Source organism: Eleginops maclovinus, chromosome 19 (genome assembly GCF_036324505.1).
Source record: "Eleginops maclovinus isolate JMC-PN-2008 ecotype Puerto Natales chromosome 19, JC_Emac_rtc_rv5, whole genome shotgun sequence".
NCBI lineage: Eukaryota > Metazoa > Chordata > Actinopteri > Perciformes > Eleginopidae > Eleginops > Eleginops maclovinus.
The window spans coordinates 7,886,217-7,909,738 of record NC_086367.1 but is presented as its reverse complement, the minus strand read 5'-3'; the positions used below and the strand labels follow the sequence as shown (position 1 = coordinate 7,909,738).

The 23,522-nt window shown below is 42.6% G+C and overlaps 1 protein-coding gene across 8 annotated transcripts; it reads right to left on the bottom strand.

The window, feature by feature from the left end:
• Positions 1-6: 6 nt before the first annotated feature.
• On the bottom strand, positions 7-22,968 carry mocs1 (molybdenum cofactor synthesis 1). Of its 8 annotated transcripts, none has more exons than XR_010168061.1 (13): positions 22,712-22,968; positions 19,894-20,005; positions 19,101-19,268; positions 14,845-15,009; positions 13,823-13,884; positions 13,328-13,439; positions 10,975-11,087; positions 10,361-10,471; positions 10,067-10,187; positions 9,453-9,500; positions 5,827-9,207; positions 5,584-5,707; positions 7-5,436 (listed from the first exon to the last, which is right to left on the bottom strand). XR_010168061.1 is itself a non-coding variant. In XM_063908953.1 (11 exons), the coding sequence occupies exons 1-11, from the start codon at positions 22,916-22,918 to the stop codon at positions 8,213-8,215; spliced, it is 2,214 nt and encodes a 737-aa protein (XP_063765023.1). In that variant the 5' UTR covers positions 22,919-22,968; the 3' UTR covers positions 7-8,212. The 8 variants fall into 8 exon arrangements, 3 of the variants coding, with proteins under 3 accessions (XP_063765023.1, XP_063765024.1, XP_063765026.1); XR_010168060.1 differs by having other exon boundaries at positions 7-5,707; positions 5,827-5,906; positions 6,142-9,207; XR_010168058.1 differs by having other exon boundaries at positions 5,584-9,207.
• Between the last annotated feature and the right edge of the window lie 554 nt (positions 22,969-23,522).

The following is a 23,522-nucleotide window of genomic DNA, read 5'->3' as shown; positions in this document are numbered from 1 at the left end:
CAATGTAGGTAAGCAGAGGAACATAGAGTACAGTGTGTGATGTTTCACTGCCATGTCCACCAGGTGACCACGAAACATACACTCAGCACCTAGGCTTCATTCTTTCTTGAAATGACCACTTAAGTTTATGTAGGTTAAAAAAGATGAATACATTCAACATGTGAATACAATATGTATGCCCTCAGTTTGACCAAAAGGGAGGCCTGTGAATCTATCACTCGAGTGCCCTCTAGTGAACAAAAGTTAAAAGCTCTTCACTTGCACCTGGTTGCATATATAACAGGAAATACATATGAACACATATGACACTGGAATTGGTAAGACCTTCTAGTTAAAATTCAAAAAATCATTTAACTTTAACTGTAAGAGACATATAGGCTGAAGATGAGCAGCACGGTGTGTTAAGAGTGTGTGTGTGTTGCAGAGGGGGTGGTTCACCTGGGAGTGGGCGTGTGTGCGTGCGGAAGTGTGTGTGCGTAAAGGTGGGCACTCACCGGTGACGCAGATGAGAGAGAGAGAGAGAGAGAGAGTCAGGGTTGGGAGTAGCCGTAATTTTTGTTGACCGCTACCGCTACTCATTCATTCATTTATCCATCCTTGCTGCGCTGTGATAGCTCTGTGCTTTCAATAAATGCACCTAAGCATATTTGGATCTCAGCGTGTCTTTGTCATGGTCTACTGTGGCGCGTCATAAATCTACGTACCTGAGGACCCAAACCTCATAGACTCTCAGCGGCTAAAAGGTTTGTGTTTGGAAGCCGCAACATTTGTCAACAAAAAACAGGCGTTTAATGAAAATCATCAAGCCGCATCAAAGAACCAAGTCGTCCCGCACCGACTAGCCCGAGAACAAAGGAGCCACAGCTAAGTGCCACACCACGCCAAACATTTACCTGGGAACAGGTAGGCCTGAACCTGTTAATGTTTGTGGATTAAGGAATCCGCTTCGATTGGAATGCATTGAGTCAAATGAGGACAATGTATTAAATGGATACGCTGGTTGCATTGGCGCATTGATGGTGGCGCATATTCTCCGTGCTTTAATGGATTGTGATGTCGGGACTTTGTGGCATGTGGCGGCTGATGTTGTCTAAAGACCTACTGCTTGTTGAAATGCTTGGATCGAATCCGCTCTGTCAATAAATTTAAATGCAATGTCTATGGATGGATTTGAATACGCTCTTGAATGAAATGTGATTGTGTTGCTTCATACAAAAATACAATCTAACGAAAATGAGTCAAATAAACGCTGATGCTGAATGTTCAAACATGGAACGTGAAAAGAGGGAAATCAAACTGACGGCCAAAGCAATGGAAAATAAAATCGAACGGTTGCAGCATGAGCGCAAAAGTGCCGTTAATAAAATCAAAGAGCTTATTCCGCAAATAAAAGCGCACATGAAATCAAAAGAAAATGTAACTGAAATCCCCTCACAACTGAATAACTTGAATGCACTGTGTAAAAAGGCCACTGACCTGCACAACGAAGTATTGCAACTTCTTCCTGATGATGAACATAAAAAACAAAAGGAGTGGTTTTCTAGCATTATGGATTACAGTGATGCATTCAAGGAACAAGTGGAAAAATGGATAAAGGAAAATCCGCATGAAAACTCAAATGAATTACCACTACAGACAAATACTTCTGAGCAACCAACAAAGGAAATAAATTATGCAGAACAAATTCCTGTCGAAAAAAGTAAGGATTTGTCTGTTGCTGACCCTCCAGTACCTGTTTCCACTGGACAAGATCCTCAGGATGAACTACAGCCCTGTGACAGCATCTCAAATGCAACCAAGAAATCACGCTCACATCATTCCTCATCCTTGGCTTCACGCTCATCTGCTCGCTTAAAAACGGAAACAAATCTTGCAATTTTGGCAACAAAACAAAAGGCATTAAAGGAAAAACATGCATTGGATGAAGAGGAGTTAAAGCTACGCAAAAGAAGAGAACAGCTTTTACTGGAGAATGAAATCGCTGAGGAAATGGCAAAACTAAGTGTTATAAAATCACAAAGCAGTGTTGGCAGTAAATCAAAGTCAAAGGTTTCAGATGGGATGAACTTATACTATGAAAAGACATGCTCAAAACAACAACTTAACATCAATGTTATGGAATTTGTCCCATCACTGCCAGTTAAACTAAAATCCAACGCAATTGAAACCACACAGACAGTTGTGAAGCCTAAAGTCACTCACTTACCTGACATAAAACATCTCCCAGGTCCTTCTTACCTGCTCCAACGTTATCTAACCACTCCTGAAGATCCTGTGACCAATGTTACACAAACTGATGCATCACAAAATGACAGTGTGCTGGACATAATGAGAAAACAAAATGAAATTTCAACACTCTTGATGCAACAACAATGCCTCTCAGCACTCCCAAAAAGGGAAATTCCCATTTTCGATGGTAACCCACTCAAATACCATTCGTTTATTAAAGCATTTGAAAATGGAGTTGAGCGAAACACCAGTAACAACTGTGACAGACTCTACTTCCTTGAACAATACACCAAAGGGCATGCAAAGGGACTAGTGAGGAGCTGTCAGCACATTGAGTCGAGCAGAGGATATGTGAAGGCGAAGGCTCTATTGAAAGAGCACTATGGCAATGAGCAAAAGGTGGCAGCAGCATACATGGAGAGAGCTTTGTCATGGCCCACTATTAAAACAGAAGATGTGAAAGCCCTCCAGGAGTACGGCCTCTTTCTGCGTGGATGCTGCAACGCTTTGGAGGATGTGCAGTATTTAAGTGATCTGGACACACCCACAAACATGGTGGAAATCATTAAAAAACTGCCGTACAAACTCCGAGACCGCTGGAGGTGCGACGCATGTGACCTGCAGGAAAGGTACAATAGGAGAGCAAGGTTTGTGGATATTGCCAACTTTGTTGAAAAACAGGTAAAAATCTTGACAGACCCTGTGTTTGGAAACATTCAGGACACTGTTATAACAACTAAACAAATGAATCACAAACCTCCCCCTCGCTCCAGCATCAGAGGAACCAGCTTCGCTACCACAGTGAATCGTGTGGAGAGAACAGCTCAACCTGTGAAAGCTACATACATAAAACCACCAGCCAAGAAGATCTGTCCCTGCTGCACCGGAGGACACACATTGGATGTGTGTGCGCGGTTGGAAAAAATGGCACACAAAGAGAAAATTGACTTCCTGAAGGAAAATGGTGCTTGTTTTCGCTGCCTGTGTATAGGACACATAAGCAAAAATTGCCAAAGGAAGATTTCCTGCTCGAAGTGTGGCCTAAGACATCCAACTGTGCTCCATAAGGATAGTGTGGCAACGGCAGAACCAGCTGAGAGAAGCATCCAGGTTACAGTGGACGACACCTTGGTTTCCAGTGGGCTTACAGGGGCTGGTGAGATGGATTGCAAGCTTCCTATCGTGCCGATTCAAGTGAAGGCGAAGAAGGGCAATAAAATCATTCTCACATACGCCTTTTTGGACCAGGGAAGTACTGCGGTGTTCTGTACTGAGAGTCTGAAGCAGAAGCTCAATTTGTCTGGGAAGAGAGCCAACATTCTTCTCAGGACCATGGGGCAGGAGAAGGTGGTCAGTAGCTACATTGTGCCAGAGCTGGAGGTGGCAGCACTTGAAGATGACAGCTTCATTGAGTTGCCAAAAGCGTATACTCAGTTGTCAATGCCAGTCCACAAAGCAAACATACCCACAAATAAGGATCTGACAAGGTGGCCATATTTAAAACACATCTCCTTACCACAGATTGAGGCTGGAATTGAGTTGCTGATTGGAACGAATGTTCCACGAGCCATGGAACCGCTGGAAGTTATCCGCAGTGAGCACAATGGACCCTACGCTATAAGGACGGCACTGGGCTGGACGGTAAATGGACCACTGACAGGAAACGGTGGAGAGGCCAATTACTGTGAGCAGCCAGTAACTGTGAACCGTGTGTCCATTGTAAATCTGGATGAACTGTGGCAACAGCAATTTAAGATGGACTTTCCAGAATCTGCTGTGGAGGAACAAGTGGGTCTGTCCAGGGAAGACCTGAGGTTCATGGACATGGTCACAAAGTCAGCCAAACATGTCAATGGTCACTACCAGGTCGCCCTGCCTTTGAAAAATCCAAACGTCAGCATGCCAAATAACAGGAAAGTGGTGGAACAGCGTCAAAACCATCTGAAGAGGAGGCTCCAGAGGGATCCAGTGTTTTACAGGGAGTATAACACCTTTATTAACGATCTACTTGGTAAAGGTTATGCTGAAAAGGTTCCTGATGCAGAGCTGGAAAGAAGTGATGGCAGGGTCTGGTACATACCGCACCATGGTGTCTACCACCCGACAAAGGGAAAGCTCAGAGTTGTTTTTGATTGTGGTGCCAGTTACAAAGGACAATCTCTGAATGAAGAGCTGTTGCAAGGGCCCGATCTAACCAGCTCACTGATTGGAGTTGTGACCAGGTTCAGGAGGGAACCTGTGGTCATCATGGCTGACATAGAAGCTATGTTTCACCAGGTGCAAGTGCCCCCAGATGATGCTGATCTGCTGCGATTCCTCTGGTGGTCACAAGGAGACTTGAACCAAGCACCATGTGAATACAGGATGAAGGTACATCTTTTCGGAGCTACATCCTCCCCTAGCTGCGCCAACTTTTCCCTCAGGAAATGTGCAGAGGATTTTGGACATGAGCATAAGGAGGAGACAGTGGACAAGCTGCAGCACTGCTTTTATGTGGACGATTGTTTGGTGGCAGTTGCAACAGAGGAGGAGGCACTGATCCTCTGTCATGAGCTCATGTCTCTGTGCGCTAAAGGGGGATTCTGTTTGACCAAGTGGCACAGTAACAGATCTGAAGTGCTCAAGACCATCCCAGAGCCCCGCAGAGCTAAAGGCATGGAGCAGTTGGACCTGGACCGGGAGTTTGTGCCCATTGAGAGAGTGCTGGGTGTAGAGTGGTGTATCAAGTCAGACACCTTTAAATTCAAAATTGTATGGAAGGACAGACCACTCAACCGCAGAGGCATCCTTTCAACTGTAAGCTCCATTTATGACCCTCTGGGCATGTTAAGTCCCCTTGTTCTGACAGCAAAAAGGATCTTGAGGGATTTGTGCAGAAGAGGAGTTGGTTGGGATGATCCCATACCAGAGACTGTCTCCAAAGAGTGGCTTAAGTGGGTGCAAGGGCTCCACCTACTGGACAACTTTGAGTTGCCCAGATGTCTAAAACCTCTGGAGTTTGGAGATGTTATTACTGCACAACTACACCATTTCTGCGATGCTTCTGAGGAAGGCTATGGTACAGTCACTTACCTGCTGTTACAGAATGAGCACCTCCAAATGCACAGTGCTTTCATTATGGGAAAGGCTCGTGTTGCTCCACTGAAGACAGTTACAATTCCAAGAATGGAACTGATTGCTGCAACAATGGCCAGTCGCATGGATGTCCTGTGGAAGAAAGAACTACACATGAGTCTTCAGGAATCTGTGTTTTGGACTGATAGTGCTTCTGTGCTGAAATACATTAACAACGAAAGCTCCAGATTTAAGGTGTTTGTTGCCAATCGTGTTTCGGAGATCCTGAAATCATCTCACCCCGCTCAGTGGAGGTACGTGGATACAGCTTCAAATCCAGCAGACGCAGCATCCAGAGGGCTCAAAGTGGAGGCATTTCTGAAGGACAGACTCTGGTTAACAGGACCTCCGTTTCTTTGCCAACCTGAAACAGAATGGCCTGTGAACCCTGAGCCTGTGAGTTATCTCCCCCAGGACGATCCAGAGGTGAAGAAAACTGCTGTTGTCAATGCTGTACAAGCTGAAGAGGATCCCACTACTCACCTGATCCATCATTATTCCTCGTGGATCCGATTAAAGAAAGCTGTGGCGTGGTGGCTGAAATACAAGGAATGGTTGTCGTCCTGTATCAGGAAGAGAAAAAGGCTAATAGCCAATCAGAGTGAAGAGAGCATGCAGCAACAGAGAATGATGGAGCAGGAAAGGTGCACATTTAAAGGTGCAGCTGTTCTGGGAGCTCCTACAGTGGAGGACATTGACAAGGCTGAGCTGGCCATAATTCAGTTTTGCCAGAAGAGAAAGTTTTTTGAGGAGCTCTCGTGTCTGGAAAAGGGACAAAATGTCAAGAAAAATAGTCACCTGCACAAATTGTGTCCAAGGCTGGAGGATGGAGTCTTGCGTGTGGGAGGACGGCTTAGCAAAGCAGCACTGCCTTTGGAGTCTAAGCATCCTATCATTCTGGCAAAAGACCTTCATATTTCTACCCTGCTGCTGAGAAATATACATCAAGAGGTAGGACACAGCGGCCGCAACCACATGTTGTCCAAGCTCAGGGAGAAATACTGGATGACAGGAGCAAGTACTGCCATTAGGAGAGTTCTGTCCAAGTGCACCATCTGCAGAAGACTTAATGCCACTCCAGTTTGCCAGCAGATGGCAGACTTGCCCACAGACCGACTCAAGCCTGATGAACCTCCATTCACATGTGTAGGGGTTGATTATTTTGGACCCATCGAAGTGAGGAGCAGGAGGAGTACAGTGAAGAGGTATGGTGTCCTATTTACCTGTCTTGTATTGAGAGCTATTCACATCGAGGTGGCACCTTCTCTGGACACTGACTCCTTCATAAATGCACTAAGGCGTTTTATAGCCAGAAGAGGACAGGTCCGTGAGCTGCGCTCTGATAATGGGACAAATTTTGTGGGTGCAGAACGTGAGCTAAAAACAACGATTGCGCAGTGGAACCAGGCACAGGTGCATGATGTGTTACTTCAAAAGGGCATTAAGTGGACGTTCAACCCCCCTGCTGGATCACATCATGGAGGAGTGTGGGAAAGGCTTATTAGATCGGTGAGGAAAGTCCTGAACTCCACTCTCAAAGTACAACGCTTGGATGAGGAGGGACTCCACACAGTTCTTTGCGAAGTGGAAGCCATTATTAACAGCAGGCCCATCACCAAGGCCTCCACAGATCCTAACGACCTGGAAGCACTGACGCCGAACCATCTGTTACTGCTTAAAACCCAGCCTTCATTACCACCTGGAGAGTTCCAAGCAGCAGACCTGTACGCACAGAGAAGATGGAGACAAGTCCAGTACATATCTGATCTGTTCTGGAAGCGCTGGACAAAGGAGTACCTGCCTCTGTTACAGGAACGACAGAGATGGACTGGAGTCCAGAGAAACCTTGTCGCAGGAGATCTAGTTTTGCTAATGGACAGTACTGCACCTCGTAATTCTTGGATTATGGGACGTGTCTTGCAAACTTTTCCAGATCGCAAGGGATTTGTGCGTCAAATTCGGATTAAGACAAGAACCAGTTGCTTGGACAGACCCATATCCAAGGTGTGTTTGTTGCTGGAGAAGGAGGAGGCAGCATGAGGACGTTGCTGACCTCTATATGGACTTTGTGTTTTCGGACGTCAGATGGACTTTGCACTAATCGGTCATGACGACCAGAAGAAGGAATATTCGTTGTAATGACTTTTCATGGACTTGAGCAATTTATTAGAGATTTTTGCATTATCGTTGAAATTGATATGATGATTTATTATGTCTCCTATTGTGTTTTGAAATGTGAATTATTATGTGAGACCTAATAATTAGGGGCTGGTGTGTAAGAGACATATAGGCTGAAGATGAGCAGCACGGTGTGTTAGAGTGTGTGTGTGTTGCAGAGGGGGTGGTTCACCTGGGAGTGGGCGTGTGTGCGTGCGGAAGTGTGTGTGCGTAAAGGTGGGCACTCACCGGTGACGCAGATGAGAGAGAGAGAGAGAGAGAGAGTCAGGGTTGGGAGTAGCCGTAATTTTTGTTGACCGCTACCGCTACTCATTCATTCATTTATCCATCCTTGCTGCGCTGTGATATCTCTGTGCTTTCAATAAATGCACCTAAGCATATTTGGATCTCAGCGTGTCTTTGTCATGGTCTACTGTGGCGCGTCATAAATCTACGTACCTGAGGACCCAAACCTCATAGACTCTCAGCGGCTAAAAGGTTTGTGTTTGGAAGCCGCAACATTAACTTTAACTAAAAGAAAATCAAGTAAGCTACTGGTAGAATGTGTGTAGAACTTCATGTGATTAATTACTCCGAAGGCATATATTTCATTTCTGTAGAAAAATATTACAACTCCAGTGAAGAGTGATGCAGTCTCCATGATACAATTCATTATCCTCATTGAGTTTGGACTTATTGGTGGGGGACAAGGTCATTGATGACGATGAAAGTCCCTCTTCCCGCCTGTCTTACTGACCAGTTTCACGTCAGTGATGATGATGTCATGGCTCACTGCCTTGCACATGTCATAGATGGTCAGCGCAGCAACGGAAACAGCTGTCAGGGCCTCCATCTCTACTCCTGTCCTGCCCGTAGTGCGACACGTTGCAGTGATGACAGCAGCGTTCTGCTGCTCATCCAGGTCCAATGTGACAGAGGCGTGGTCTAAGGGGAGCGGGTGGCAGAGCGGGATGAGGGCTGAGGTCTGTTTGGAAGCCATGATGCCAGACAGCTGCGCCACGGCCAAGGCGTCGCCTTTAGCCAGCTGGTTATCCCGAATCAGCCGGAAAGCAGTGGGGCCCAGGATGACGGTGGCGCTGGCTGTGGCTGTTCGACGTGTGGGAACTTTACCCCCAACATCCACCATGGTGGCTCGGCCCTGTGCGTCTGTATGCGTTAGCTGGGCTTTGTCCAGCTCAGTGTTGTGGACAGTTGTGCCCAACTGTTTCTTGTCACTTACAGCCTTTCTGAGTTTGCCACTGGGGTCTTTGCTGGAACATTGATTGTGGCACAGTCTTACATTGTGTTGTTTTAGATTCATTTTGGCATTCATGAGTAGTGTGAAAAAAGTGTGTGTTCCTGGGGTCCTGAGTAAGTGGCTTTTCAAAGCATTATGACCCCTGGCTTGTGCGTACCTGAGGCAATCTTCATTAATGTAGCTCCTGACATTTGTGTGTGTATTTTTGTTGATATGCGACTCAACACCGGTACCCCCTCTAGTTAAGGTTCCATGGCAGCAAATATGGGCTGCCTGTTTTGAAGCAGTGCAGTCTGGAAGGCACAAAAAACCCTCTCTATTCAGGACTCTCGCGTGAGGAGCTGCTGTTGGAGAGAGGAATGTGTTGTGTGTACAATGGGAAACAATTGGGGAGGATGTCGTTCTGTCTTGGGACTTTGGCAGAGATAAATGCCTTTCAGATGTGGTGTCTGTTGGAGAAAGACAACGTTAGTCAAGGAGATGGATTCACCAAACACAACAAACATTCACCGTTCAGATAAACGTGTTCTATTGTTTAATTCAAATGTAAATGTTGAAATCTTGAAGCTACATCATTAAGTGTGAACAGGTGAATGTAGAACAGCTATAACCCATGAGAATGATAATATCACAAATAAGTCACGACTAAGCAGAGTGTCCATGAGAGATTTGTACGTACAGCCATGTCACCCACCAATGAGGATCATAGGCCTGTTCTTCATCTGGGAGATATTGAACATGCCTGAGGAAACAAACAGGAAGAAATCAAATCAAATAGAAGAATTAATCCTCGATATTCTGAGATTAAAGATTGCTGCAGGGGTGATTCATTTTGTAGGATAATTTGGATATTAGCATGCATTGTTCCTTCTACAAAAAGCCATTGGGACTTTGGATTATTGATAAAAATGCTCTACATGTTTTGTTCAGTAAAAATAATCTTTACAAATGACCTGAAGAGATAAGGCAATTACCAGAAGTAAAAAGCTAACGTTAGGCTATAGAGAAAGTGCACGGCTGCATGACGGCCCCAGATCAAAGCTAAATGAATCAAAGTGTTTAGCGTGATGACGGTTAGTCTCTGTTAGCCACTTGTTAGCATCCGTCTTTTTTATAGACACATAAAAACGTTGGGTAAAAGTGGGGTACTTACTGACTTTTTTAGACAAATAAGAAAGTGTGAACATCTCTCAAAAACCCATCGACTTTGAGACGAGGGAACCGAAAGGGCAAAAATGCTGACTCAATCCTGTATCGGTTTATACCTCACTGTGATGCGTTTACTTTAATTTCCCTTGAATGAACTACCTGCATGTTGTTTCTTCTTCCTGCCAACCGCAGCTCCAACGATTTGCAGTACCTCTTCTTCCGATGCTCCGGAGCGCAAGACATCTCTCAGAGACACCTCAGAGTTCCCAAACAAACACACCTGATGAGAGAGGCAGGAAGGAGTGAAGGCAAGACATTTAAAATAGTCATTTAGGATTCCAAAGACACCATGAGATCATTAACGGTATGTAAATGTATAGGATCACCCACACAAACACTGCATTACAAAATCTGACCACAATAATACTCGTTGAAGCCCAACTGTAGCTTTACCTTCAGGTTGCCGTCTGCAGTGATACGTAAGCGGTTGCAGGAGCCGCAGAAATGGTCAGACATGGAGGTGATGAAGCCCACCTGCCCTTTGAAGCCTGGGACCTTAAATGTCTGTAAGACAGAAACAAGGGTTAAACTATTATCCCAGAGAAAAAAAATAATTCTAAACTTTTTAATAACGATGTGTTTGATTTGGCACATTTTTTGTATAAGATGTGTCAGAACAAAGTGATTTCTTATATATTTGAGTTTTTCCTTGGCCGACTTATTATGAACTAAAGATTCCAGCAACACAGAGGTGTGTCTGCTAATAAGATACCACAGTGTGTACTGAAAGATTAGAGTAAAATTGACCTGAAAGTCATAAGAATGATAAAAAAATAACAATAACTTCAACAGGAGTGAATGGTGCCAGCATCTTCGCTTTTTTTGGATACTAACTAAATGATCATCACAACATATTTTATTAAGGTGACGCATTTATGTTAAGTGTTTAATAATAAGTGGAAGCAACCCTAAGGATACAAACAGCAATATTTCCGCAAGTACATTAGCTTTTAGTAAGCCATCACATTCATACTTGAGAAATATTTAGTGCAGTTTGACTTATTGACCTTGGCTGTTTCTGTGTGTCCGGTTTCAAGCCTTTCCAGGTTGGGCCACTGCTGCTTGATGTGGTCCAGCATCTCCTGGTAACTCACCATCTTCTTAAAGTTCCACTTGTTGCCTGCAGAGAGGAGAGAAGTGTCGGTCAATGTACTGTAAGGAGTAGCATCACAAGCTACAGCATGTTTCTGCTCGTAGACAGCATCACAACCTATTACTTGTGTGTGTAGGAGTACATGAGTTAGGTTTCTGCAAGTTGAACTGGAGAGACTTGGTAACAATGGGTGGTTGATTTAGTATCTGCTGATTTACAGACGTCTCTTTCCAAATGTAAGTCAATGGGAAAATACATTTTTGGGCATAATAAGTAACGGACTGACACATAAGTTGTACCACCTTTTGGCCCAAGCCCTCAGGAAGTGTGAGGGATGTTCAAACACATTTCAGCTGGCTTTAAATCAGCTGATCATTTTTTGTAGCTAAATCTTTTACCCAGTACAAACATTTATAGCACTTATTTCATCATTAGGGTCTAAAAGTTGTAAAATGCGCTAAGAGCTTAATGCAGAGTTATTTTACCTCTTCATTCATTTGAATACCCAACCTATGGGGCCAGATACGGGTACTTTTGCTCTTGAGGGGCAGGCCATTTTCTCTTAATCAACTGAGCAACTTTCATGGGAATGAACGAGGTCCCGCCTCCAACGTTGTAGCAGTTCTCTTTATACTGTACATCCATGGTTCGGCTGCTTTTTCTTGGTGTCTTGGGCATGGATGTATAGTAAGAACTGGATACAGCATCGGAGGCGGGGCTTCGTTCATTCCTATGAGAGCTGCTCATTGGCGCATGAAGACCTGACATTCTCGAGAGCAAAACGTCACAAATTACCCATCATGCCTGGCTGTCGAGAGCAAAAGTAACAGCGCACTCATAGAACAAACGCAGTTGAGTATCCCCTAAAGTCCCGCCCCCGATCTCCCGCTGTTGGCTCAGTAGAATGAATGGAGAGAAAAATGAATCTGGATTTGTCTTTTAGTGCATTTTACAACTTTAAAGGACCTAATGATAAACGGCTATAAAACAGTTCATATTGGGTTGTTTATTGAGTTTAAAAATAATAATCCTCTGATTTACAGACGTCTCTTTACCAATGTAAGTCAATTGAGAAAAAGTATTTCTGGGCCCAGTGACGTCAGGGACTGATACAGAGGTTGTAGTACGGCCGTTTGGCCACTGCAATTATTTTCCTCAGTGTTCGGAGCACTTCCTGGAGGCTTTGGGTCAAATTGTCAGAAAAATCAGCTCCTATAGTCTATTCCTATCTTATATTCCTTGACCTTTGCATCAAACATCACGGGGTTAAGGAATAGTGGATAGGAGAACTCAAAAGGACTTGGGAAAAGAGACTGCGGTGCTTTGAGAATCCGACTGCACTTACACTATCCCACGCATTTATGATGCGCCAGCGGCTGTTATAAATGTGCGTTTGCTGTGGGGAACTACAGTTTCCTATAAAGCGGAGTACTGTAAGCACACCTAGAGACTCTGCACCGTGATATCTGATGGTGTTGTTTTATGCTGTATGAACGTGGAAAACAAAGAAACACATATTCTTCATTACCAAGGTTGGAATTGAAATAAAAAAGGAAACTTACGCTTGTCACCCTCACCCACACGTATTAATCCACATGAATCCCAATACGTATGATTATATGAAATATTTTTTTAAAAATACAAATGTGTTTATTATAACCTAGTTATGCCTTAACCTATCACTGCGTAAATCACAATACATGTTTAACAACGTTTAATAAAACACCACACAGCTCAGTAAACACTGTGAGATGTTGACTTTATTTGATTACTTCAGTAAAAAAGTAGCGTTCATATTTCTTCTTTTGATTAATACAGTGTTGAACGTACAAAACAAAGCACTTCAGCAAGTTACAGCATACGTTTTAAATGCTTAATAAGCACCCTAACTTTCATGATACACACTTTCTCGTTCAAGATTGGTTGTTTCCGTGAACGGCAGAATGTTGTGTCCCGGTAAATGTTGCAGCTGCAAGGCATTGTGGGACAGCATTTTCTGCTTTCCTTTCGTAAAGGAAGGTCCAGTGTTTCCTAAGCTAAAGGAGGTTATAAAGGAAGTTTCAGAGCTAAACTGACAATTCGACCGTACCCTTGGTCTTGGGCTGCACTGGTTTCTTCTCTTATTTTTTGGCCACCTACTGTATCTGTGCTCAGATCCTATCATGCATCCCAACTTTGAATGCCTAAACTATGAATGACTGTAATATGACTCTTCAGTTCCATTCCCAGACCTGCGTAATAAAACACGTTGGGATGGGAGCACTCACCATCGAAGGGCATGTATTCAATGAAGCGCACATCCAGAGGCTTCTTCTCTGTCAGCGACACGAAATCTAGCAGCTCATCCTCGTTGAGGCCTCGCATCACCACACAGTTAACCTGCAGAGGGCAGAACACCAGGGTATGTGAGCCTGTCCAGATTGTTGCTTTGTTCATTAGTTTGTTTCTCCTTTTCCATGCACAGTGCAGTAGGGAACTATGGTAGGCAGCATGAGTCACAGACAGCAAATCAGGGAGAAGCTCAGTGACGTTCTAACTTTAAGGCAAATCGTCAGGATATGGATAAAATACTATATTCAGCAATATTGATACATTAAGAGGAAGTGAGAGCACACAGTCGTAAATATTAAAAGCTTTCAAAAATGTAATTCAGATTATTAAGAGACAACCAGAAGTCTGAATGCAACATGTAAATGTTGCACTGAAAATAGTGTAGTAGTAAGCCATTCCTTAAGTTCTTAAGTTCCTTAAGAACAAAATACCTTGACAGGGTTGTAGCCCATTTCGATGGCCTTATCGATGCCCTCTATGACCTTGTGGAACCCTTGAAGAAAAACATGGATAGAAAAAGCATTTGAATGCAGTCAATTATAAATTATTTTGACCACATTAATTATACCGTGATATCTTGAATTTTGTGCAACAAGGCAAAGATGGAGTACGATTGGAGGGACTTTTCAAATAAAAAAGTATATTGCCATACTACAAGCACATAACAGACTTCATGTTCTTCTAAATGTGGGCTTCTTCAGCTTGGCAGAGCTTTACAACATACTTAAGCGTTAACTGTTTGCTTCATTTCTAAGCTGTCTGATTCAATGATTGGCCACAAATCACTGATATGCAAATATCTAAAACTAATCCCTCAGAAGCAGTGACAGCGTATTTTATTGGCAAAAGTCACACTCATAGTTTTTCATCTGGCTGGAAACTCTCTGTAAATACCACGTGTGTGCTTAAGGTTAGGAGACCTGATTTATTTCACGATTTACATACACTTAGAATCTGCAAAACATGTCACTAAACAAATCAGGTGTAGTAGAAGAAGAAAGACTTTAATGTGCCTCATATTTCCTTATATCCTTGAGATAAGAGACTCATACGTTGTCAAGGAAACTGGAGGCCAAACAACCCGAGTCACTTTCTTTCTGCGTTGAGCTCCAAAATATTGTACGTGATAGGCTAAGGGGTGGGACATACAGTATCTAAGCGGTTGACCAATAACAACAGAGCCGGCCAGCTAACCAATCAGAGCAGACTGGGCTCTGGTTTCAGAGAGAGGGTGAAAAGAGGTGCTGCAGCACAGACAGTATGAGAGAAATAAAGACCTTTCTGAACATTAAAGCATGGAAATATGTCACAGTAGAGGCACAAAATACAAATATGAACCTGAATTTAAGCATAATAGGGCCCCTTCAAGTTACAGTTTCATACACTTGTAACTGTGTTGTCATTTTAACATGTGTCAAATCACTTAACCTAACATTCAAACATATTTCTCTACCTTTCCGCCTGACAATGAACTCAAATTTGGCAGGAACCAGTGAATCCAGGCTGATGTTGATCAGGTCAAGGCCGGTATCCTTCAGCTTAGGCAGAAGCCTGGCCAGGTTCATGCCGTTGGTTGTGACTGCAATGGTTTTCAGGCCCTCCAACTTCCTCAGTTCAGCTGTAGAGGGAGAGAAACATGAGCACAAGGAAAAGGAAAAACGGAGAGAAAATGTGGTGCTAAATAATCACACATAAATGACTCCTTAAGATTGGAGAGTAAAAACAGTAATATGAAAATGGTTTACAAAATGCAATTAGAGCAGACTGGGCTCTGGTTTCAGACAGAGTGTTAATAGAGTTGCTGCAGCACAGGAAGTATGACAATGAGAAGAGTAAAGCACTTTTTTGAACATTAAAGCATGTAAACATGTCACAGTAGAGCAGGGGTGGCCAACCCGCGGCTCTCGAGCCGCATGCGGCTCTTTGCCCAGAAATAATGCTTGATGTTGTTTGAGGGTCCTCATATGCGCAGTATGTATCCAAGTTCACAAAGGGTTAACAACACACAAGTTCTAGGCCAATCGTTACACAGAGTTTTCGACACAGAACTGCTTTGGCCAATCAGAGTGCAGGTGCTGCAGTACCGGAGGCAGGCTTTTCTGCACTCGCGATGTGACAGTGAAGGGAGAGATCTGCTTCTGAACGGTGAAAATGAAACTCAGATAAAACGCTAATAACTCAATATAAAGTTGTCAAATGGTAACACTTTGCAGTTGTAGATGTGTACGAAAGGGAAAGCTGGCCACCACACAGAAGGACTCCCGAGTTGCTGAATCGCGGTAACGAGCATCTCTGTCATCTCTGTCAGCAGAGCTTCTGCCAGTCACAGGGTCAAAGTTGAGATAGTTATCATGCGAGGATAATTAACTAAAATCCACTTCATGTATTTTTTAATAACTGTCATGAAGCAGTATTTGAACTAACCTTAGCCATGGGTTTGTTTTAAATACAAACATTTAAATATTGTAAGCCAGATTTGTAAAGGATTGTTCAAGGCAATGAATGTCAACTTAGTTCAAAGAAGCAACATGTAGTAATATAAAAGCAGTTTCCACATTATTTGAAGTGAGAGTGTGTGTGATACTTAATGGCTGAACATAACTCGCCTCTGCTCTTAATACTGATTTCTGTCAATATGATGGTGTGTCACATTTACAAGAAACCTGGCTGAGAAGAGGTATGTGTGTCTGTCTGTGTGACAGAGTATGTGGCTATTGGAGGGTGTGTCTTTGAGTGAGTGTGTATGTGTGTGTGTGTGTGTGTGTGTCAATTATTGTACATTTTTAGATTTTAAATTTCTATGTGTGAGAGATAAAGAGGGGCACAGAGGAAGAGAGTGAGGGAGCACACCAGTGGCATAGCTAGACCTATCTTAGATGGATTTTAGCCCACCTAAAATGTTTAAAGCTCACCCAAATGAACAAGACACATTAAAGTGAAATTGAAAAGAAAAAACTATATATATTATTTTTGATTTCTCACATTAGTGTTGAGAGTTGAGCCCTCTCCCCTTACCAAGACCACACAGTTCTATTAGATGTAGCCTCTTAATTTTGCTCTTAAAGTGCATCAGATGCATGCAATTCACTTTAAAATGTTTTTAAAAATCTGCCCGGGGGACACAGGATGTGAATTCCACCCCACCCAAACTTGAAAACCTAGCTATGCCCCTGGAGCACACAGAATGGGTGAGAGCAAAAGAGAGAGGGCAAGAAAGAAGTGGGGGGACATACATCCATCATGTGTGTATGCAAATGATTGGCTCTTCGTCTCTGACTGGTTGGCCACCCCTGCACAACATACACATAGGAACCTGAAAATGAGCATAATACATCCCCTTTAAGTCTTAACTAGTCCAGAAATTGTTGTGTTTTGGTGCAAATGTATTATGTAAATAATGAGTTTTAATCTACCTAAATGTACAGAGTACTTTAGACACCAACAAATAGTGCAAGACAGAGAGAGAAGGCGGTGAGTGGAGCACCAATGAGCACCTTCACATGCGTATGAGAATGGCCCTGACACCATTTCAGCCCCGATTCAAAATCCGGGCAGGACAGGCTAGAGCCCACTTCTCTCATTGAACAAAAGAAAGTCTGTGAGGGAGTGGAATATAAGAGGGACAGAAAGGGAAACCTTAAAACTGTTCAACTGTTATGATGTGTTTGGACTGATATGTTCTATAATTGGCTGAAACTGTTTAAGATGTGAAACGTTAACAAAGAAGAAGGGAAACTCAAGCTGCTGCTGCACTTTATTTAATCTTTCTAAAATGAAGCTCTTTTAAGATGCACACATTTTGCAAAGCTATCTTATTTAATTTCTCTATTTTATTTTGAATGCAGCCCGAGTGGATCATTAAAAATATCTACAGTATTATACTGTATATCTGTGTAGTTCAAGTGACAATAAATATTGTTGTTTTTGAATTGTACTTTGTTTGTTTGATGAGACAGTCAGTCGTTGATTACGTGAGGACGTTGATACAGCTACTAAGTCACAGCTAATGTATAGCACACTCATTCATAACGGCAGTTAGACATTTTGATGTTCCGGACCTTTGCTTGAGGAAATTTTCTCTAACTGGACCTTGTTGAATTTTAGTTGAATACCCCTGCTCTAGACCAAAGAGAGAATCATTGAATGTACATTGTGTTTTCTCCTTTTATGCACAGTAGCTCATGATCAATATGCAAGAAAGCTTTTATCAATAAACCCTTAACATGTAATTTGTCATGAATGCACCATGACATTAAAACAACTGCCATGGTCCAGTCCTAGGCTGCTTTTAAAAAACGACACTGTTTATCTTCCAAAAATACAGTGAGGCCACGTGAGGTCATAGTGGAGGCTTGTCGCATGACACAGAAATAATTGATCTTCATTGGGCATGAGGAAGCCTTAGGTGTCCTTTCTACATAGTCATTACCCATTGGTCACACCGCATGTTTTGTTCACTCATGCTTTAACATTGCTCACACAAGCATAATTGTCCGCACCTGATCGCCTTAATTGCAACAGTTAATATTCAAAACCAGGCTGTAAAATTATAATTTGATAATGTGTCATTAGACTAAGCACATAGCGGTGCTGTGACAAATCATTTTTACCACCACTAGTATGTCTTGACCTTAAGGCATGCAAGGAAAACCCTCTCCTGCTCCTCCCCTCGTGCCATTTAGAAAAGCTCTATCCTAGTCAACAGGGTTTAAACATGAATCACTGATAGCCCACAGATGTTAAAGGTCTCCTATTATGCTCTTTTATGGCTTATATTATAGGTCTCAAATATATAAAAAAAACATGTCTCTGAAGTGTTTTGCTCAAAATACCAAACAGATTAAGCATTTTAACATGCCCTCTATCACTCTGTTTCAGCCCCGTTTTCGAAAGTGCTGATTCTGTGACTTTCGCTTTAAATCTGTAACTACTTATATTTAGTCTTATAATAACTCCTGTAAATGTTGATCAGTTGGTCACATATGTGAACAACTCCAAAAAACGTGTAGGGTTCATTTTTACATTTTCTAGAAAAAAATACATGCAACAAAATTTATTATTAACACGTCAACTGTCAACCTATTTATTTAAAATGTTGTCCTATTAAAAAGGGACCATATTCTGCTCGTTTTCAGGTTCATATTTGTCTTTAGTGCCTCCATGTTGTGACATGTTTAAATACTTTAATGTTCAAAAAGCTCTTTATTTTTCTCATACTGCCTGTGCTGCAGGACCTCTTTTCACCCTCTGTCTGAAACCAGAGCCCAGTCTGCTCTGATTGGTTAGCTGGCCGGCTCTGTTGAGATTGGTCAACCGCTTAGGGCTGTCATGCCCCTTAGCCTATCATGTACAACGTGTTAGAGAGATAGAGGTGTGAGTGTTACGTAGTGATGTCACGATGTCACTATGTTACCGAAGGAAACAAAGGACTACAATGGAGGCGTTTCAGGAAGAGGGGGAGTGTGTGGGAGAGAAACCCCCACTGGAGGGAACTTTGGAACTTTAGCCTTTGCAGGCCATTTACATGCACAAAAACCGATATAACACACTACAGGTAGGGAGCTCTATTTTATATTTGTGTGTGAGCTGTCCTGTTATTTATTATTGTTCTAAATAAAATAAAACAATAATAATATGTTTTATCTCCTGTCTTAATGCAACCTTCCTCAAGATGAAATAACAAGACTCTTTAACTCAATTACTCCTTACCGATGATATCCAGGATATCAGGTCTGATGAGGGGCTCTCCCCCAGTGAGGCGGATTTTCTCTACACCCTCCTGGACGAAGAGGCGAGCCAGGGTCAGGATCTCCGAGGTGGACAGCAGCTGGCTCCTTGGCGTAAGCTTCACCCCCTCCTCTGGCATGCAGTACTGACCTGAAAATACAGAGAGAAGGTGAAATGATACGATGGAATAAAATTACATAATTTGGCACTCAATATATGTTTTTAACCTGAATCATTACTGGTTTCATATTTTCCGGGAGAAAGTACACCAAAGGCGGATCTATTATAATGTTCTAGAGGTGTAACCAGTTGTTTGTCCTACTCAAAAGTATGCTTTTTGTACTTCAATCAATACACTTTTAAAACAATGTTTACATTACATTTCATTTAGCAAACCTTTTCAACCAAAAAACTTACCACAAGTGCAATCAACTTTGAAGATACAAAAGAAAAGAAGACTATTTGCTTTCAATAAGCCAAACTATTGTAAGTGTGACTGAATTGGCTTCAAATAAGCTAAACCATTCTATGTGCTAAGTACAGAAGTGAGGATTTACTTCTTTTTTTTGTTGGTAATATTAGACAACGTGCATTTGACATCAAAATGAATATGCTGTTGTTTAAATCCTCTTTCCAAATCATTTTTATTTCACTTTTACCCAGCAGTAGGAGTTGTGATGTAGAGATATTACAAGGGCTTCTTCAAGTAGCAGGATAAACAGCATCCGGGAAAATCCAATAGCACATAAGGAGATCTTTAAGAGACTCTACTCACAGCGCAGGTTGCATTTCTCAGTCAGGGAGATGCGCAGGTAGCTGTGCTTCCTGCCAAAGTTGTCAGTCAAGAACGCCGAAAAGGGTAGTATGCTGTCATCACTTAGCCTCTGCTGGGGATTAAGGGAAAACAGGACAATGGCACCATGAAACGGAACTGTTACAAAGTAATATGAGGTAACTGTAGCATTGGGATGTGTTGTTGTTTTGCATCAAGACTTATTCTGTTATCACACATTTATTTGTTCATGATTCATGTCAAGTAGAGAAACAAATCACACAAAAAAGGCTTTGAGTTACCCCTACCCAAAGTATAAAAAAGCATGACCATGTTTTTTCCATACTTTAATTTGTCTTGTTTTTAAAACAGAATGTTGTAATATGATTATATTGTTGATGTTTGGATCCTTATCGCCATCTCGGGAGATAATGATCAGGATGTCACCAAAATTTGAGTAGATGTTCACAGAGAGTTCCTTAGTTCCTATAGGCCTACTGGTCTTGATGAACAATGTTTGGACTCTAATTCTAAGATTGAATCAGAGTCTATAAACCAGAAAACAGTCAAAATCCAAGGAGCATATTCTGGGGATATTGCAAGGAAAAAAATCCTGACGCTTCAAAAAAACATTAGTCACTCTGACTTCGAAGAAGCAAGATGGCGCCGAGGATGGCTGCCGTGTCTCGAGCTCCTCAACACAGGATCCCTGCTCACTGGTTTTAACCAGTGCAGATGTGTGTAGATCTCTGAAAAGGATCAACACACACAGGGCTCCTGGACCTGATGGCATCCCTGGCCGTGCTCTCAAGGTGTGTGCAGTTCAGCTGGCAGATGTGTTCACAGACATTTTCAATAGGTCACTGCTCCAGTCTGTAGTCCCCACATGTTTTAAAGAGTCCATCATTGTCCCTGTCCCCAAAAAGACAAAACCCATCTGCCTCAATGACTACCGCCCAGTTGCACTCACCTCCATCATCATGAAGTGCTTTGAGCGGTTAGTCAAAACTTTTATCACCTCCTCCCTCCCTGACTCACTGGACCCCCTGCAGTTTGCCTACAGAGCAAACAGGTCCACGGATGATGCCATCTTCCTCACCCTCCACACTGCCCTCTCCCACCTGGACCAGAGGAACACTTATGTGAGAATGCTGTTCATTGACTACAGTTCAGCATTCAACACCATTGTGCCCTCCAAGCTCATCATTAAGCTCGTGGACCTTGGGCTCAACAGCGCCCTCTGTGACTGGATCATGAGCTTCCTAACGGGCAGATCCCAGGCAGTGCGGATGGGGAACATCACATCCTCCACCTTGACCCTCAACACCGGAGCCCCTCAGGGTTGTGTGCTCAGCCCTCTCCTCTACTCCCTGTTCACGCACGACTGCGTGGCCACACACAGCTCCAACACCATCTTCAAGTTTGCTGACGACACGACCGTCATCGGCCTGATCACAGACGGCGATGAGACGGCGTACAGAGAGGAGGTCAGAGCCCTGACATCTTGGTTCTTCTTCCTCCGCAGGCTGCGGAAGTTCAACATGGACTCCAGGATACTCTGCAACTTCTATAGGTGCACCATCGAGAGTATCCTGACTGGCTGCATCACCGCCTGGTATGGCAGTTGCACCGCCCTCAACCGTAAGACTCTACAGAGGGTGGTGAAAACTGCTCAGCACATCACCAGGACGGAGCTGCCATCCATGGAGGACCTCTACACCCAGCGGTGTAGGAAGAAGGCCGGTAGGATATTAAAGGACCCCCATCACCCCAGCAACAATCTGTTCTGTCTGCTGCCGTCTGGCAGACGGTACCGCAGCATCCGGACCAAGACCACCAGACTCAGGGACAGTTTTATACCACAGGCTATAAGACTGCTGAACTCCTGACCTCTGTGAATGTCTACTCACATCTGTTTATAGTACACACATACATATATATATATATATATATATATATATATATTATACACATCTGCCATACATATCTGTTTATAATACACATATCTATATATTATACATATCTGCCATATACATCTGTTATACATAATATATGCATCTGTCCATACCTCCTCATTCAACAGTGTAAAGTATTTAAATACTCTCAATGTATTCCACATATGTATATATTTCACATCCTCAAATCTTAATTGTTGTTATTGTAAATATTCTTCTCTCTTTTTGCACTATTTTATTTGTCTTATTTGCACCATGTATGTTGAGTTGTTGGAGGAGCATGGGACATAAGCTTTTCATTGCCAACATATACGTTGTATATGCTGTGCATATGACCAATAAAACCTTGAAACCTTGAACTTCCTAGCTAGCTCCTGACCTTTGACTGTCAGCAGTGGGCCACTGTTATGCAAGAAGAGATCCGACAAAAGGGAAGCAAAAAGATTGGCTGCATTTAAAAAAACAAACATATTCAAGTTAATCACATGATGCAGCCAGATAGTGAATATGCATGCACCCAAAAGTACCCTGAAGCTAAAAGTTAAAAAACTTTAATCATTCACCCTGTCATTATTACTTATAGTACAGTCAAATCAAATAGCTAAACAATTAACTTCATGAAGAAATGTGCACAGTTGATTCGTAATTAAACCGGTGTAAAAATGCTTTTAGCTGGAGAGCTAAAACTGATTGTACAACACTGGAGTAGTCATTCACTTGCTGGTTTAATATTTAGTCCTTGTAAAAGTTAGGTAGTTTAGCCTTAAAGGGCCCCTTACTGGACATTGGCTCTGGCTACATAAGAAACTGACACCCAACATGCTTTTGCTTGTCGTAGACGGTCTATAAAGTCAGTATTAGGTTACCTGTTTTGTCCTGGCTTTCACAGAAGTAGCAAAGCTGGTAGCAGATGAAGTCGAGTCTCCAAGTTCAACAGCATTTTCCTTGTGCGTAGCACCGGTATACAGTCGCTTAATGTTCCAATTTACACACTGTACAAAGAGTTTTCTGATATGTGTTGAACTAGTCTGTCTGTCAAACAAGCGGCAGTACATGCTAGCGTGTGTAGTCATTCCTCTGCCGTTTTCTGTGGTTGTTTTCTGCACTCTGAGTTCCTCTGCAGTAAAACATGTCAGTCGAACTGAAGAGGGGGGAGTATCAGGGGCGGGGCTACGTCAGCCAATTGGGCTAGCGTACGTAAGTGCTGGTGCACGCTGGGTAGTGTAGTCCGGAGAAACAAGAGACTGGAGTCAGAAAATGTTATAGCCATTAAAACGCCAAAAGCAAAAGCCCACAGAAGAGTACAAATATGATATTTAAGTACAAGTCATGCTTTGAAAATGTTACTTAATTAAAATACAAAAAGGAGGTGAAATTAGCATCAACATATAAGTTCTACAGCGGGTAAATGTTTTATGTATTGTGCAGAAAGACACATTTCAGAAATAGCGTATATTCTATTGTTAATATTCTTAAAGTTTGTATTAATTAAAATGTTAATGACTTATGTTGCATATTGTTAAGGTCAGGTTTATTTTTTATATTATTCTGTTTTTAATAAGTTCACCAAAGGATCATAAATCATATTCCTTATCCATATTAACAGATTATAATTCATTGTTTTATTATATTTTTCATTATTAATGCAACGATCTGTTAGGTAACTAATGACAAAGC

What these genes read in the sequence shown, in the direction of transcription:
- mocs1 (XM_063908953.1), bottom strand. Translation starts at nt 22,918, where the DNA reads ATGACTACACACGCTAGCATGTACTGCCGCTTGTTTGACAGACAGACT. An exon ending in TGAATACATGCCCTTCGATG is followed by an intron (nt 11,088 to 13,327) that starts GTGAGTGCTCCC and finishes TCCTCTCTGCAG; the next exon opens with GCAACAAGTGGAACTTTAAG. An exon ending in GAAGAAGAAACAACATGCAG is followed by an intron (nt 9,501 to 10,066) that starts GTAGTTCATTCA and finishes TTGTTTCCTCAG; the next exon opens with GCATGTTCAATATCTCCCAG.